Here is a 14,288-nt window from a genome sequence, read left to right as displayed (position 1 = left end):
TGCTGAACTGATTTAAGCCACCCCAACTCTAAGTTAACTTTTACTTAAAAGTCAGTCTATGACATCCTAATCTAAGAAGTTATCTGTGCTTATGGTTTCAGCTCAGTTCTACAGAAGGCCAGTACTGCTATTTATAAACTGGGTTGTACTATGCTATAAAGTTCTTACACATATCTTACAGGTCGAAAGAAAAGGAATAGTTTGGTAAGAAGACGAACGATTGAAGCAACTGCTTTATAGCGCAATATGAAACTTGACACTGTTTTCTGCTGCCAGTATGATTCCCAAGTGAGATGGATAAATTGTGGTCAAGACCTGGACAGGTTAACTAGTGGTCATCAGTGCTGGTGGTACCTTTATATACAGAAAAAAAAAAATGGATACTATTGGACAGGGCATTTGAAATTTAATACCAGACATGAAACAAGACATCTGTTGGACTCTCATTTGTTTCTCTTTGAATGGGCTTTAATTGAAAGCTCAGTGAAAAATGCAGGTTACATTCTTAGTGTTATCAATAGTTTGTAACAGCAACAACATCAGAACAGTGATGCATCTAATATTTATACACTTTCTAATTTTAGATGTCTAAAAGCAATACATTATCAGATATATATATACACACAATTTCAAGCAATTAAAAGTAAATAATAAACCCCTCCTCCCAAACCCCTGAAACAATATATTTCCTTACACTAATAATGTCTTTTTCACATATACTTGACAAAGAGTCTTTTTAAGTTACTTATCTTAAGAGTAATCTGTTAATGGAGATCCTGGACCAGCCCCATTAAAAGTTCAGTTTTAAGTTTATACAGCTTGCTAGCCACATAACCAGTGTGGCTTTACATTGTAAACAAATCCCAAATGTCTACAATGATTGAAATTAGTTTTGTGTAAAGGAGATCTATGCATCTCATGATAGAATAAATTTAAACCAATACATTAAAAAGAGAGAGAGAAAGGGAGAGAGTTAATTGACAAACAAAACAGTTTTGGGGGATCAATTATGTGATCATTTAAAAAACAAGTTAACTTAAAGGTAAGATTCTTGTTTTCTGTACAGAGAGGCTGTGGTTCATCTAGTTTTAGCTGCTCTAGAAATGCATCCTTTAAAAAAAGGTTTGATTTGCGAAATTCAAAAGCAGAGCTTCCAACTTTAAAAGCTTGCCCTTTGGCAGTATGAGTACAAAGTGTACCAAAAGTATCTCAGGTGATTGTTCTGTCTCATTTTGTGAGGATGGCTGTACTGGCATTTGGAAACCTCAGCATACGCACAGATGAAGTAAGCGTAAAGCTCACTTTCGACGTCGAGGAATCACCCTACCCGCCGCAGGACTTAAAAAGGTACAACAATATGTACCTAGAAAAGTTCAAGTGAAAATAAAACCAGAAAATTGGAGACAGACGTGGAAGGTAAGCATGGTTTATAGTAAACTTGAAACTGTGGCAATCTTGCTTACTTTTAAACAAAATTACAAAAAAAATCTCTTGAACTTATTGAAAAGGAACTTATGTAAGTCCAAATGGAAGACAAGGCTGAGCAGAATCCTACAGTTTAGTTAACTTGTGTCAAATGGGATGCGAAGTCAGCTGCAGCTTTCTGACAGAGGTGATCGAAGATGGCTGATAAAGTTTGCAGTAGCTCGTAATGTCCCATCTGGTTTATTCACTTGTTTGAACTGTCTAAAGGGCCAACTGCAGTTTAGTCATGTTCCTCTGGTGCATGTTGTGATGACGAACTAATTCATCAGACCTGGCAAATTTTTTTTGACAGCTGGGCCACCGGCAACTGAAAGGCTTTTCACCTGTTAACAAAACACCCTGTTATTAACTGGGTATACAGCTCGCCTGAGACACTACTATTTGTTTTCTTTCTGCAGGATTGTGAGGAGCTAGGCAGAGCCCCTGTCAGGAGGAAAGGCATCCCGGGCTGTCCTGAGAGGGTGTGGGAGTGCCCTCAACTCCTGCTCACAGCAGTGCTCAGCGCTTTCTTACACCTCCCTCAGCTGATCTTTAAGAGCATGCCTTTTCAGATGACGTACAGCATTTTGCAGTGGTTCATTCCTGAAGACAGGCCCTTACTGAAAACTGTGTCGCCATGTCTATGCTACTCTCAGCTCTCAAATAAACTAGTTTAAAAGTCACTCTGGCATTTGCACAAGCTTCAGTCACACCTTGGACGGTGGTGCAGGCATACTGCTAGTCATTGTCAAAATTGTCAGTGACTATTTAGAGCTTGACCTCTAGTCAAGGAGAGTTTTTCCAGCTAGTTCAATGAGTTTTGGCTGAAGCTCTTTGCAACTGGTGAGTGTAAGTGAATATGGCAGAAGCAAGAGAGTTCAGCATGAAGTCTGCTGACCCAGACTGCAAGTTTCCCAGTACTGTCTAAATAAAGTAGATTCACATCTATGGGAGATGTTAAAGGCTTAAAATATTCAGTATTTTTCTAATATTCCTATAAGCATAATATTAAATAAAATTAACCCAAGCAAAGCACATTCAATTTTAACAAGAAATGCCATCACCTTTTTACAATTTAATCTGGTCTCTCGATTTTCTACAACGTTTAAATGGAATTTCAGGCCGTGTTTCTGATGCCACAGGAATGCTGATGGAATGCTCTTGTTAGCTCAGAGCAGTGCCCACTGACTTGTTTCTTTCAGAATTGCATTTTCTTTTTCTTTCCCCAAAATAGGTGCAATATATTAAAGTAGGTTCAGCTCTGGGACTGGGCTCTTCAGGGCTGTCTACACACCTCATACTCTCCAACTCAGGACACACTGGGGTGGTACAAGCTCACCCAGACACCTTCTCCTCTTCTTTGCCTCACACTTTGTGCATTTCACAAACATCCAAACTCAGGCAGAAGGGGATTTGGGACTGACATAAATGTTGTGTATTTCTGTTTACAAAATCCTGTCCAATATATGTGGGACGGGAGTATTTAAAATCTACTTTATCCACTTAACATACATGCTGGCAAAAGCATCAACTATCTCACATGAGTGCATAAAACAGTATGGGACAAAATTGATCTGGTCAGAGCTACTGATAAAAATCACAGATTGTATAAAGTGGTCTTCTTTCATCTCAGCAGCATTAGCAAAACCATCCTGTGAACTGATGTGAGTTATCTACTACTGGCCAGTTTTTAACCGAACCACTACAGTAAAAGCAGCAGAGTTTTGCTGTTTCACAAGCAATTCTGGTTGTCCTCTCGCAACACGGGGCAACAATCTCTGTTAGTTCTGTGCTGGGTACAAATTACTTTGTACAGCTTCACTGTACAGATATCAGAAATCACATTTCCATTGCTAAAAATGTATATAAATGTATGGAGTTTTCCTTTGATTATTTTTTTTGCTTTCTACAGCAAAGATTGCTGTCACAGTAAAATTGCTTGTGGAGACAAAAACCCCTGACTTTGTAGCTGAACAAATAGTTTGGAAGTTGACTTAAAATTAGGGTGGAATTACATGGAAGTCACCCATGCTTTGCTTCATCAAGATTTAACATGGAGCAAGTTAACTCCAGCTAGGTGTTCTGTTGCAAAATTTAGGGGCTACAAGACAGAGAGAGGAATGAAGCTACAGAGCAAGATGGAGATGAAAAATCCCCACCCACCACTCGTGGTCATTCCCCTCAGGATACGTGTATTTTACAGTCAAAGGAGCATGACACATCCAAAACCACTGACAGGAGCATCATCACAGCAGCACGCAGCTGGGCTGCAGAGCTCGCACAGACCCTGAGCCAGTGGCAGGCAGCTAGCCCACGCAGAGGTCTGTGCTATGAAGTTATCAGTGCTCAAGTGAGGCTGCTTTCAGCAATGAGTGCAGTGTGGGTGTGGATCACATGGAGCAAGGAAGAACTAGAACAGGGAGATGAGTTTCACTAGAAAAAAGAGAGCAAGTTCTTCACTGATTTAGCTAAACTGGCATAAAAAATTACTGGAGTCGTGAAAGTCATGAATTAGCAGATCAGTTAGCAATGAAATGTGATGGGGAATCCAGTTTATCGTGACTTGCTAGCATGTGACAGCTGCTTGCCATTTTGTCTCTACCAGAATGTTACCTGTTGCTGATTAAGAAAATATCTTTCTTCAAGCAAATGCACACAGACCCCTGCGGCTCAGCATGAGGCTATGGGGAGAGCCCAGGAACGCAGCCTGGGTAAAGCCCTTTACCATTTGCAGACTGCAAGCGCAGATATAGCCATTACTTGAAGGATTTAATTGGCCAGTGCCACAGAAAACGTCATTATTCTCAGGTGAATAATTTCCTTTATCAAAATTCCTGGTTTACTTCTGAGAGTCTTAAATATGTGTTTTATGGTCCAGAAGAGAAAAAAGAATCCTTAGCAGGGAGAAAGAGATTTTCAGGCTCCATGTCCATCTGTACAGAGACTGAATTTAAAAGGTTAACGCCAGTACAGAAAACACTGTGACATCCAATAACGTGTCAAAGTGCTCAGTAAACAATCGCTTGGTAAAAATACTGCATACATAGTGGAAGGGAACAGAAAATGTCAGTTCATAGGAAAAATTCTAAAACTTAAAACTAAAATAGAGAGGTTGTTGCAGTGGTTCCTCAATGGTGTTTACATTTACGTGAGGACAGAGTAGACTAAAATGGCCTCCTATTTTTTTCTCTGTATTTATATGAAATACTATGGTTTCTGCAAAAAGATCCTTGAATATTTGAGTAAGCTTTTACTTTAGTGTCTGTCAGTGTGAGTTTGCAAAAGGCACTCCTTTTATCTTCTGGAGAGATTACAGTACAAGCAGCAACAGCAAGAGCTTTGCCGTGCTATCCTGCATTAGGCTCAGCTGACACTTAGGAGAAGCATGAGTAGACATGAATACTTTAGATTAGAGACCTTAGGCTGAAGCTAGAATTCAAATTTCTATCTTGTAGCGTTTTTTCAGTAAAGACAGTAGATCAACTTGACATTTGTGGGCTGAGACCATGATGTTCATTTCACAATAGCTGACAAAATATATTTTGCCAAGTTGAAATTTCTTTAAACATTAAGAAAGCAAGCATAGTTTCCAAAATCACCTAAATCCCTTTGTGAAAAGTGACTATGACACTTGGGGAGTGTAGTCACACTGAAAAATCAGCACACTCTGAAAGTCTTTCTGTTGTTTTGAATATTTAACTCCTGGTTAAGAGACTTTCTAATCATGTAATTTACAACAACATTGATTTAAACTTAAAAAATAATGAAATATAAATGTGAAGAAAAGTTTACGCACTTGTTTTACCTGTATGAGTCCTGGTATGAGTCTTCAGATGATCAGATCTGGAGAACTTTCTCTGACAGGTTTTACACTGGAAGGGCTTCACACCTGAAAAGACAAAAGAAGCCTATTCTTAAATCCCAACACCTTTTGGAAGGGTGAATGGAACCAGCTATTTCTGAATTTTCAAAAGTCTGGATTTTTTTGTTCTAGTTACTGTAACTGCTCCTTCCAGCTTCATGCCTACACATTACAGAAAGTCATTAATCAGGTCACCATCCCTTTGTAACTGCCTCTTCCAAACTCTGAGTCTGAAGCATCCTAACAACACCATCATAAACAAATACCCACTTACACTGTTGGACTAAGGAGGATCTGCAAACTTTGCTAATTCTGATCCTGTGGCTTGGCACTATTCGTATCAGGTATGAGCAAATATGACATAAGAAGATAGAGGTGCAGAGGTATATGTTTATATACCCCTACTAGGCTTAACTTAATTTACATTTCTACTACTTATTTCACACACTACACAAAAGCCTTGGGGATTGCTTAACACAAATATGTTGTAGTGTGCAGTTGCTAAAAATATATCATCCCAATAGAGTACTTTTTACCATCAGCTTTCAGAGCGCTTCCTACATCTCTTAACAACACCGTTTAAGTAGAATAGCACATCTTTAGCAAGAAAAGTAGTAGGCAGAAATCCACCACAGAATAGCGAGTAAACCAATTGTCAGGCCACTCCCTGAGATGCAGGAGACCCAAATGCAATTTCTTGCTGTGACTTAGCCAAAGAAGTACTCTGAAGCCCTTTCTCATGTTCCATGCAGAGTGCCCTCATGGTTCCACCCCCAGCCATGAGGCTGGAGTCATCATCATCTCCTCTTCTGTGACTTTGCAAAGGGCAGCTGCCCCCCCATCAATCTAATCTAGACCTCCAAGAACACATGAAATGCTAAAACGGGCTGCCTTGATGTTTCCAGAAAATGGTGTATGCACAAAAAAAAACACTTGCTGAATTTGGACTGAACTCACAAGTAGTTTTGGCCATCTCAGAACATCCCACTCAGTAAATGATTCACTGAGAAAGATACACAAGTCTCGCTAGGACCCAGACCCATTCATGACTGCTGCTGCCCTCTCTGCTGTATGTGAACTGCTATGCACTTCCCAGGCCATCTGTGCAATCCAGCCAGCCGGATCTTTGACATTTCTCTCCTTGCTGCTCCTAGAATCTTTTCTTAGTTGACAGAATTCAAGAAAGGCTCAAATCTAAGATTAAGAAGTAGTTGACTGAATGAGGGTCTTAAGCATTATAGCTGGTGTGGCTTTTCCTTCTCCACTTCTGCTTTCCAGATATAAATGCACAGTAATTCCACCAGCCTTTCAGCTGCAGCACATGCAGCATTCACCTATTAGCATTGCCACATGAATGTCGGAATACCAACAGTAGTGTTTATCAGGTCACTCACTGGCAACGTTTTCTTGCAGAATTGTTTGTTTCTTAAAAATAACATGTTCCTTATATTGAGGATACAGTATAGAGCAAACAGTTTCATTAAGAAAGCTCTTTCAAAAAGATGGTGTCAGGATGAAAGCGTCACCTATACAACTGTAGCAGTGCTGAAATGCCAATAAAAAAACCCGGCTACAGTCCTCTCCTAAAGCTAACTTCAAGAATTTGGCACAACGGGTATCATGTATGAGTAGACAGAACATCAGAAAAAAAGAAGTTTAGAAGTATACTTTTTGGATTGCAATTCACATATAAAGATGAACCCTAATGAGTAGAGATGTGTTGTCAACAAACCTGTGTGTCGCCTTTGGTGCCGTTTGAGTTGGTCTGAACGAGAAAATCTTCGTTCACAGTCCTTAAAATCACACTGATAAGGTTTTTCACCTGTAAAGGACAAACAGTTTATCAGAAAATGTGGCTGAATGAGGGAACATGTCAACTAGAATCAGAAGATGAAACGTGTTACGCTAAAAGACTTAGACTTCCCTCCTATCTGAAGCAGTCTAGGGGTACTCATTTGCTATAAAACCACACAACTGAGTTGGAATCAGTGGGGAAAGGCTGGCCTAATTCTACGGCATTGACCCTGATACTGAATCTGCTCATTCTAAAAAATAGCCCATTAGGTTGAAGGTACAAAAAAAATCAGTTTTTTTATTGTTTTCTGCTGGAAAATAACAGAAATCTCTTGGTTTATATTTCTCTGAAAACAATATTAAGCCCTTTCCACCTGTTCCAGTACTACATAATTTCTACAAAGGAACAACTTGCAGTTTGCTCTAAATTGGATTTAAAGCAAAAACTAAACAAATGACATCCATGTAGATGGCAATTTTAACCATACTAAATGAATTAAAAGAAACTGAGCAAAATTCAATCACTGAAAAATACATATTCTTCCCCAAAAAACAAGTTATGTTTCTTCCATAAAGCACCATTAAATAGAATTTCTCATGTAGCTGCACACCTCCCTACAAATTATTTCAAAGCCTCATGTAAACATAAACTCTTCATCCACCTCTCATACAGGTCAGCAGAGGTCCTCAGGATGGGTTTTCTCTGGGACGAAAAGTGAGATTCTGACTTTTGAAAAACATTCAAAATCCCTACAAGCCAGTGTCTCAAAAGAATGTGGTTTTCAATGGAAAGGACTTCACCAACCACATAAACTTGCAAAAAGAAATGCAGCAGTTGAGGAGCTTGAGGAAAGAGGGAAACACTGCTGGCATGTAGCATACCAGAGGGTTGGTGAGATTTGGCCAGCACAAAAAAAAAAAAAAAAAGGTCCTTATGCTGTTACAGGAGGAACTGTATGATCTTTTCAGATCTGATCTAATCTGAGGCCCCATTGCAAACACTGGAATCCTGCAAAAGCCTCAAATATAATTACATTTGTACCTTCATAAAGTCTGGTTACAGTGCCACAGCCCTGCACAGAGGCCTCAGCACATGAAGTAATGAAACATCTCTCACTGCAAAGCTGGGAGGATCCTGGGTTTTATCTGGAAGGTACACACCAGACCGGCTGGGACCTGCCTTGTCTACTGTGGAAAGCTGAGATGTAAAACCAAGGTCCAGCACGAAGGATGTAAAGAAAAAATCAGCTGAAGTGAGCAGTGGGTCTAATTTCTGTGAGTCTGTTTTTTAAACACGTATCACTTCCACAAGTGTCTGCATCTCTGATTTTATTATGATGAAGAAAAGTATTCTGACATACCAGTGCAAAATAGTTTATTTTAAAGCAGAAGCCTTCTGATCTCAGTGACGCAGTATAAGCAGCATATTAAGGAGAGCGCTCCAAATTCATACTGGTGTGGCTAGGATAAAAATTTTACAAAAGCAACTAAATCTGCAAGAACAAGCTAACTTCCTGTGACAGTCACCCAAAGGAGTTTACTGATTCTCAAACCTAGGTGTGGACAATTTCCACGTCTGCTGTGCTTAATTTATTAGCATAAGGGATTAAAGTTGCCACAGGTGTTTGAAATAGTTCCGTACACTTTGACCGCAAGGACTCCCTGGGGGGTGCCTGCTTTTCAGAAACCACTTACTTCCAAGGAATTCAGCCCTTTGGCAGATTTAAGAGGGGGCATGTCAACAGAGCAGAATGCAGTGACAGGATGATTGTCTGCTAATTGCAATATAAATGCAGAAGATGGTTAAGGAGGTATTTGAATAAAACAGTGTAGTGGGTCTGATGGCATGCACATTAAAGCATTTCTTTAAATACTTTGAAATATAATCTTGATGAAATTAAGGACAAATTTGACCAATGCATATATTAAAGGAATCAATCCAAGATGCTTACACAGAGATATGCTGACACTGGGTAGAAGACAAAAAGCAAGCAAGCAAACAAACAGAGGCACAATATTCAGACAGAATCCTAATTTCCCTTTCCTTCTACATCTTCCATGACAGCTAGAGCCAAGCAAACTGCCTGCAAAAGCCAACTGTCACATACCTGCTAACTCCCATACGTTTCATCGGAACAGAATGACAGAGCTGTCCCAAATCAGAACAATTCTGTTAGTGTCTCATTACATCACTACACAGAGAGGGGTTAGACCAGTGTCTAGTTTCTCCAGGCCTATCAGAGCCTCTCCCATAAAAGGCTAAAGTCCCTTAAGCTATGAAAAATATCCCATAATGCTTTCACCTTCCTACGTGACCACATACAATTTCAAAACAAAACAGGAGACGAAGATGAAGCTTCACCAGTCCTTCCACCTGCGACTCGGAGGCTTCCATGATCATTTACATTTCATTACTGAAAGAGGGTACACAAAAGAAAGGCTAAACTTGGTCTATAATGAAATAGTCAAGATGAGAGAGGATAGCAGGATATTAATTCTTTAATATTTAGGAAAATATTTAGAAAAAATAAAGCTCAACAATTGCAGAGCAACTGTGAATCAGCCTTCGCATGTATCGCAATAAATGCTTCTAACACAATAAAACTATTTGCTTAAAAAGAATTAACTTAAACTAGAGGAAGCACGCACATTTTCTCTGGAGCAAATTCACTTGCCCAGATGCATGGAAAAACAGAAATTCCTACAGCTGCAGCAGTTGCACAAAATATTCATAATCATTGCATTTCATGAAGGAGTGCTGCAAGAGCAAAAGCCTGCCTGCCACTAACAAGAAAACATGAAGGGAGGAGGCTGATTTTGAAACCAGAGGCAGCAAGTCTGAATGAGAATCTGAAGGCTTGTCTATACTCACTTCACCAATTTAAACCCCTTTTCTTATATACCCACTTCATCAAATGAGCACAACTCCATGATCACATTTCACCTCGCTAATATAACATTTTTCTATTCAACATAATTGCTTTAGCAAACTTAGATAACACTTATGTTTCTCTATTTAGTAGGGAGCCTTTATAGATAATGTTTTCTCTCATCTTCACACCAGAGTTCAGGTGTGAGATGTCACTACTGTTTTGAAACTAATCTTGTATTTTAAATACCTAAGTAATCTTATTTTACGCCATAGAAATGAAAGCCTAAAAGCAGTCCACGCTGGGTGAGGCCAAAGGTCCATGCAGCCCAGCAGTCTCCCACCAGGGCTCACCAAAGATGCCTGCAGGAGAGCAGAAGATAGATAGCAAGGATGCAGCAGGACTTTCCTTGGACCCTCTTGTATCCAGCAGTTTGTGAGTTAGCAACTTTCTGAGCCAAAGTTGACTTCATATTTAATTCTCGTTAATGGAGTTTCTTTCCATTAATTTGTTCAGTTGTTTCTTGAACCCACATAAGCTTTCATGTTCCACAGTATTCTGCAGAACGGTATTCCATGGCTTAAGTATGAAGGTCAGTATTTCAAAGCAACACTAATGACAGAGTGCCATCCTAGAAGTCACCGCACTGGACTCTTAAGAGAAGAGCCTGTGCAGTTTACAGCTCAGGCACAGTAACACCCATTTATCAATTTACCACCTCTGTATATATTCTAGAGGACAGAGCTCTGTCTGTCAAAGATGCTGTAATGATGAACTGCACTAATGACTGTAAAGCATTTAGCAGCACAGTGGCACATGCCATAGTAAAAGGATATTTGCTTTTGTGAAAGCAAAGAAATCATTATTAGATGATTAGCATAAAAATCATTATTAGACTGCATTATTTACAACCCCTAGAGCCTCAGAAATTCACCACTGAAAGCTGAGTCCCCTACCACATAAAGGACAACCTTCCTGATTTACAGATTCTCACACTTCATTGTACAAACTCATACCTGCAGTTGAGCATATATAGGCTGAAGAATATCCTTGGCAAACAGGCAGAGGATATCTTCTCTGCAAAGACGCTCAGTTTTTCATTGGGATAAATCCAGTTTTTCCAATGTGTGGCACCGAACCCCAAGGGTCTCTGGCAAGAATGCTGATGTTTCCACAATAAATTAAATTTATGGAGGTCTAGACATCAATTTGTTTCTGCAAAGCAGTCTCTGAAGTCTGCCACAGGATGACAACTCACATTAATTGCTGTACTGTTGAAAAGTTGTATGTATTTTTGCATTTCCTTTCAGAGGCCTATCTACTGCAGCAAAATACACCAAGATAAGAAAAAAGCTTTTTGGCTGTACATGTTTCAATAAAGGCATTGTTAACCATGGGTAAGCAGTCTTGGAGGGTACAAAATGTCAACATATTTTCAACTAAGGCTATGTTGAAACATTGGTAAAAACTGATTATAGAATCCAATTTGGAGTTTCAGGGCCCTGTTGATTTTGCAATACTGCAACCAGTGAAAAACGGAAGCTCTGATGAGTCAGTCCTCTAAGTATCTATTACAGAAAGAAAAAAGATAATCAAGAGCCAACGTTATTCTGCAAAGATACTATCTGCTGGTTTAATATTAGATATATGGAACCGCTTGTTTTTCACATCATGTGTTCATAATTTAAAAAATTGACCTACCACTACACTGAGAAAAGTGGAAGAGCTTCAAACCCATGAGTGAATCCAGAACCACCTTACAGGAGGACTAGTAAGATTTCATGTTGGCTGTAAAGAGGTATTCCAATCACAACCAAATTGTCCTCCACTTGCGCTGACACCTGACAGCTCTCCTGACTTTAGACATGGCTCGTCAGGATTCCTCCCCATCAAAACGTTGAAGCAGAAGAAGTAGAGACACATTCCTTTGTTTAGTAAGAATATCAGGTGTCATGTTTGCCAACTACTTTCTGTCTAATATGCTAATTCCACCAAGTTCAATTTCCATTATCTAGCAGAGAACTCTAGAATAGGGGTTTGGAGTTCACTGGGTGACAAACAGAAAGATGATCAGAGAGCCCAGGAGACAGCCACATAGTTATCAACATAACCCAGTAGCCTCACTCTAGTCATACTGGCCCCTTGAGACATCCCCTAACATAAAAAAAGAAGCAGGTGGAGAAAAGAAAGAAGGTGCAGAGAAGTGTGAACTGTAGCTACTGTAACTGTTATCAACAAGACACACATTTTTCATAGCGGTGATTGATCTGCCCTTGGAGAAAACTGGTTTCCAAATTTTGCTTTTGACAATTAGCTTTTTCACAAGCAGGAGACACAAATCAGGGTTAGATAGAGAAAGACATGAACTTACAAAGGAGACTGGAAATGGATTTGCATCACAACAATTAGTTCAACTGCCCAGGACTCCTAAAAAGCATGGGACTGAAAAAGATCATTATGGCCACTAAGCCCAGACCACACCAAGCAGCCAAGAAAATACGTTAACTCAGAAGTGTTCGTAGACTATCCGCTCTGATATTCCATATCAGATAGTTCACCAAGCACTCCCCAAAATTAGGACTAACAGATGACAGAAGGAGACAAGAAATGAAGGGCATCATATTATAAGTCTCTACAGCAGCTGGGAATTTGGTAAGTAAAATTTCCAGAAAATAATCATAGGAAAAGGGTAGGACCCATACGACAGGCTGAGGACAAAAACCTGCCAGCCTGGTAAAGGAGAGAATTCCCTTCTGATCCTAAAGCTGAATGCATCAGCCAGGCAAGTTACCCAAGCAATTCTCATACCGGCAGTGTGCTATCCCATGCAGCCTCTCTAGCTGCAACCAAAGTCAAAAGCTGACATGGTCTTAATGGCAACGTTTGTATCAGCAAATACAAGCTTTGGGAATTAAGTTGGCCTCATACGGAAAGCAACTTGCAAAGCTTTGAGAAATACATTTTGTTATCAACGTATCAAAATACAGTGACAGGAAATCTGGGCCCACCTGTACAGAAGAGGTGTTTGGGGGGAAAAGAAACATTTTTCTTCTACCCCATCCCACTATCGCGTAAACCAAAGGAGAAGGAAGGGGCATGTATGACCTCAAAGACAATGGCAGAAGTCTCTCTAGGGATGCTAGATGGCCATAGTCCTATCCCCTACATCTTCTGGGGCTTTTGTGGCTCTACGTGCCTGGAGTGTATGTGGTATAATGCTGGAAATCTTCTCCAGTTAAGGAAAAAAGATGTAAGCTGAAGTCCTTGTGATGCATCCAGAAATAATACCATGAAAGCCAAGCAACTAAATGGAATAAAATACAGGACCAGAACAAACAAATTATGACTGCTAAAATACAGAGTAAATCAATTTAGGAATGAAAGAAATAGTGATTATGAGAAAAATTCAGAACTGTTTAGGCATACTTAAGAAAAATACTGCAGTTAATGGACCCCAAAAGATCTCCAAATTTTCTTCTGTTTCCAATTCATTTACAGAAAATAGAATAGCATTTCTGTAGATCTACAGCTCTAAAGACTAAATTCCAGTTACAATCTAAATTACCTTGAACGTGTAATCTGAACATCACTGAAGATGTCTATCTGAATATTTTGTGACTTGCCCATTCAGAAATCAAAAATGCTTCGTAATGTTCATTTCTTACCTGTATGTATTTTACACAATTAACTAATGTCACCATATGGTCTCCAAAAGGAAAAGTTTGCAACTATTTTTTATGAAATGTTAAACAATCTGCTAAGTCACAAGAGTACAGACCGTCTTCCTGTTGCCTGTTTCATCCCTTTGACCTTCCATCATATTAATGGTTAACTGAGCATCCATATTTACAGATTTTATCCACAGATTTCTAGATTAGCACAGAACGAACTGTCTAAATAAAAACATGATAGGCAGTCAAAAATAATGCGGACTATATCTAAAGCTATATCATAATTATACATTTCCAACAGTATAGATCTCACAGTGGGGGAAATAATTCTGTTTACTCTTTGGCAAGGTGCAGCAGGACATTTGATTTCCACATTTTGAGATGTAACTTATATTGCCTGAACTCAGAGAGAACCCAGATCTTAGCCTACAAATGACTGGCTTCAGGCTCAATTCTTCATGGAAAGATCCCATAGCAAGGAAGCTCATTTGCCAATCCCTGCCTCCACCCCTGACCAGAAAAGGCTTACACAGGGGAACACGAGGATGCTGAATGTCTAGGATCCCCTTGAAGAGGAAACTTCTTAAGAGTTAACAACAATTAAGATTTGGAACAAGCTTTGATGCT

General features: G+C 39.5%; 1 protein-coding gene across 1 annotated transcript in view; it reads right to left on the bottom strand.

Moving 5' to 3' along the window:
• Positions 1 to 1,686: 1,686 nt before the first annotated feature.
• The window catches only part of LOC104618441 (Wilms tumor protein homolog), a 23,292-nt gene continuing 10,690 nt past the window's right edge, over positions 1,687 to 14,288 (bottom strand). The window contains exons 4-6 of the mRNA XM_010284030.1: positions 7,059 to 7,148; positions 5,270 to 5,353; positions 1,687 to 1,808 (exon numbers count right to left, since the gene is read on the bottom strand). Of these exons, the coding sequence (XP_010282332.1) occupies positions 1,687 to 1,808; positions 5,270 to 5,353; positions 7,059 to 7,148 (296 nt within the window). The remainder of the gene's footprint in view (positions 1,809 to 5,269; positions 5,354 to 7,058; positions 7,149 to 14,288) is intronic.

This window comes from Phaethon lepturus, unplaced genomic scaffold (assembly GCF_000687285.1).
Source record: "Phaethon lepturus isolate BGI_N335 unplaced genomic scaffold, ASM68728v1 scaffold9193, whole genome shotgun sequence".
Taxonomy (NCBI): Eukaryota; Metazoa; Chordata; class Aves; order Phaethontiformes; family Phaethontidae; genus Phaethon; species Phaethon lepturus.
This window is presented reverse-complemented; position numbering and strand designations above follow the sequence as displayed.